This window comes from Limulus polyphemus, unplaced genomic scaffold (assembly GCF_000517525.1).
Source record: "Limulus polyphemus unplaced genomic scaffold, Limulus_polyphemus-2.1.2 Scaffold7155, whole genome shotgun sequence".
NCBI classification, from domain to species: domain Eukaryota; kingdom Metazoa; phylum Arthropoda; class Merostomata; order Xiphosura; family Limulidae; genus Limulus; species Limulus polyphemus.
In genome coordinates this window covers 36,983-40,827 of record NW_013672765.1, presented here as the reverse complement: position 1 = coordinate 40,827, position 3,845 = coordinate 36,983, and the positions used below count along the sequence as shown (strand labels likewise).

Here is a 3,845-nt window from a genome sequence, read left to right as displayed (position 1 = left end):
GCTGTTAATGAGACTAGAAATATGTGTTTATTTTATCGATGTTTCAATGATTTTAGTTGTAATAGGAAAATGAAACAGGTTTAAGTGTAGAATTAATTTAACATTGTCTCATTATAACTTGAATTCTTCCTCGAGATTGAACAAACGAATAGATGATTTCCTAAGTACTGTCTTTTTCTTTGTAATACTTGTTAGTTAAGTTCAAGTCAGACTGAAAATATCACAAAAAAATATACAATGAACCAAGAATTGGTGGCTTTATTTCATAATTGTATTTTATGTACAGTTTTACTTTTAATGGAATAGACTAAATCATATATTTTGTTTTGACAATCAAATCTAAGAAGGATTGTAATTTTTTAGTCAGTTACATTAATAATCACTAAATAATTATTACTTTCCACCCCAAGCATTGAAACTCCTCTTTCCGCCCCATGCATTGAAATTCCTCTTTCCGCCCCATGCATTGAAATTCCTCTTTCCACCCCAAGCGTTAAATCCCCTCTTCCCACCCCAAGCGTTAAATCCCCTCTTCCCACCCCATGCGTTAAATCCCCTTTTTCCACCCCAAGCGTTAAATCCTCTTTTTCCACCCCACGCGTTAAACCCCCTTTTTCCACCCCAAGCGTTAAATCCTCTTTTTCCACCCCAAGCGTTAAATCCTCTTTTTCCACCCCAGGGATCAAATTGGCGTTTCAAGCTAGGGATTAAATCTTGGGAGAATGCTGAGTTTCGTTTTCCTCCCCATGGTTTAAATTGTCTTTTCTCGAGGTTTTCAGAATCAATCTCATCTTTTGCTTCTATGTAATCGCTTCTTTTACCACCCCAGGCTCCAAACTGTCTTTTGGTCATAGTGATATCTTGAGGTTTTTGGTCCCATTCCGGATCGCTGTCATGACTTTCGAGAACCAGCATGTACCTGTTTTTACTCCATGGACTGAAATGATAATATCCAAAGTCCTGTGGAGGAACGTGTACCGCTGTAACCTCTGTCAGGTCGTCATTCTGAGTGTGTGTAGTCGAAAAAGGGTTCAAAGAAACCGTTCTTGTCAGCCGGACAGGGTTGTCGAATGTAGCCACTCCCAAGCTACACATGGTTAATAAGAACAAGAAAGGCTGGCACCACATTATCTGTGGGGAAAAAAAAGTACAAATGAAGCAAAATATATTTCGTTAACCAACACATGTAACATCTTGTACCGTAAAACTGCATGCTTTGACTTTTGTCAACGAGGCATTGATGATTTTGTACCTTAAAAACATTTCTCCAGGAAAACATTTAGGTCATTTAGACCACGAATATATCTGAAAAATGATATCAGCTTTAGTATTAACGATGTTTACTTGTGTTTCAAATTATCAAAATTGGTGACCCATTAACTGACGTTCTTGGATGATGTAATAGGCATGCACCTAATCAGATTAACTGACGTTCTTGGATGATGTAATAGGCATGCACCTAATCAGAAAAATCTTACATTTTATTTAACATTTCTAACGATTCCTTGTAGCTCTTTTTAAAATTAAGGTCATGTGAGAATTGAATAGATGTTATTAGATGCTATCAGTGTGAAAAAATATATATATAAATATTGTTGTTAAATTGGATTGAAATGAAAATATAGAACAAATGTAAAAGTTAGTACATGCTCTAGAGTTTTTCATGGAAAACAACAATGTCAATTGGGACAAGAAATAGTACACGATCTCAGTTTAGTTTGAACCTCTACTTGAGGACAATGGTTTACAGAGATTTAGTTTGAACCCCTGCACGAAGATAACGACATACTGATATTTGGTTTGAACCCCCTAAATAGATAACTATATATATTGAGATTTGGTTTGGATCTCCTGCATGAAGAAAATGACTTACTGAAATTTGTTTTAAATCCCCTAAATAAAGAAAATAGTTTAATAAGCTTTGGTTTGAATCCTCTAAATAAAGAAAACAATTTACTGGGGTTTGGGTTGATCCTGATGCATAGAGAAAACGGCTGATTGAAACCCCTAAATATAGAAAACGGCTTAATGAGTTTTGGTTAAAAGCCTCCAACTAAATAAAACATCTTAGTAAGTTTTGGATCGAAATCCGTAAATGAAGAAAACAGTTTATTGAATTTAGATTTGAAACCACTAAATGGATCATTGGTTCAAAAGTGACAACATACATTATCAGAAGTTCGTCTTCCTACCAGTTTACCATCAGCTGGTGTATCGAAACGATCTCCGTAATATGAATACTTTTTTTTACTAATCCTTTGCAACTGCTGGATAAAAATATCTGTTAGAATAATAACTGTATGGATATCGTGATGACTGTAAGGGGGCTGAAATGTGAAATGTTTAGGTATTTTCTATGCAACAAATAAAAAGGGAAGATCCTAGTGCTGAGTGGAAGGATTTAGCCTAACTAGAAACAAGGAGAATACCTCAAGAACTTGGGCAACATTTAATGAAAATCTGAATGTTAAGAAGTTTACTCACTGTTGTAATATGAAAACTTACGATTATTGTAGGATTTCTAAGACATAGCTAACCCTAACTTATATAATACTTACTCTGCTTTCTTGAATGGCGTTACACAAACCACGAGTCTTGCTACACTTCTCCCACTGCTTTGGGTCCAGAATATGATGATGGTGTTCCTGTCAAGTCCCTTCAGCTTCTGGGTTACTGTAATGTTTACCCTCTTTATATACACCAGCTAAGATTCTCTTCTGTTTAAAGCATTATTTTCAAACTAATGGCCCAGAGCGTACAAGCTTGTCTCTAGGGGATGCTAATGGATTCCCGGTCACCGGATCATCTTTGAAGTGGAAAATCGGTTTAGCCATCACATTATATACCTAAACAGCAGGCTAAGTAGCTGTGAGACAATGTTTCGGCTTTTACAAAACCAGACCTTTTTAAGTCCATTCAAAAATAAAACCTTCTGAACACATTATTGGCGAACACAAAAGGTCAAGCCAGGCTTTCACTTAAGCCTATTTTCAGCTATTACCCTTTCGACCTAATCTGTTGTTTTCTTGGATAATATGACAGTGAAACGTCATAAGAAAGAATAAATATGAAGTTCAGCCTTCACAGACAAGTTTCAGTTTGAAAGAGAAAGTTTGAATTTTCATGTCGTCTATCCAGAACCTGGTGATTCAGTATCTTGATATCGTAGAGAAAATTCCAGTCTCCACTCAGGTAGCTATACTCTTAATTATGGATAACAGTCTACTATAATTCCATATAGAAGCTAATTATTTCTTTCTTTAGAATATATTGTACACAATTAAGTCACAATTTCACGTTTACTCTGTTTCTGTAACATGTTATTCATACATAATTGCTTGAGGTTAACATCTAGAAAAGGCTTAGGGAGAACGCTCGAGTATAAATTAAAGTTCAGGTGCACGAGAAAATTTTGAAATTATACCCAAGTCCGAAAAAATAGGGACTTAGAGATATTTTGACGAACATTCGAGTCTAAATTAAGAATTAAGATTATCGCCTATAGAAAGCCTGATGAGAACATTCGAGTCTAAATTAATGTTAAAGTCTCGAATTCTTTAAGAGAACGCTCGAGTCTGAAATAAGATTAACAGAAAAACTTGGAGTAAACACTTGAGTCCAAAGTAAGATTACATTACATTCATATTTTACAATGTAACAAACCTGTAAGTTATCGAGTCATTATTGAGATTCCAAAAGTGTTAGTTTAGGAAAAAAACAAAAAACTCTTCATAAGCTAATAACTGCGAACCGTGATAAGTCATTTTCTAGAATATTAGGAATATCATCCTACATAGTATAATGAATATCAAACGTGACGACGCCCCCCCCCCTTTTTTAGGATC

The 3,845-nt window shown here is 35.2% G+C and overlaps 1 protein-coding gene across 1 annotated transcript; it reads right to left on the bottom strand.

Annotated features, from left to right (window-relative positions):
* Positions 1-258: 258 nt before the first annotated feature.
* On the bottom strand, positions 259-2,685 carry LOC111089718. The gene is made up of 2 exons (XM_022402695.1): positions 2,559-2,685; positions 259-1,131 (listed from the first exon to the last, which is right to left on the bottom strand). Exon 2 carries the CDS (start codon positions 1,126-1,128, stop codon positions 394-396), a length of 735 nt encoding a protein of 244 aa, XP_022258403.1. The 5' UTR covers positions 1,129-1,131; positions 2,559-2,685; the 3' UTR covers positions 259-393.
* Positions 2,686-3,845: the final 1,160 nt, after the last annotated feature.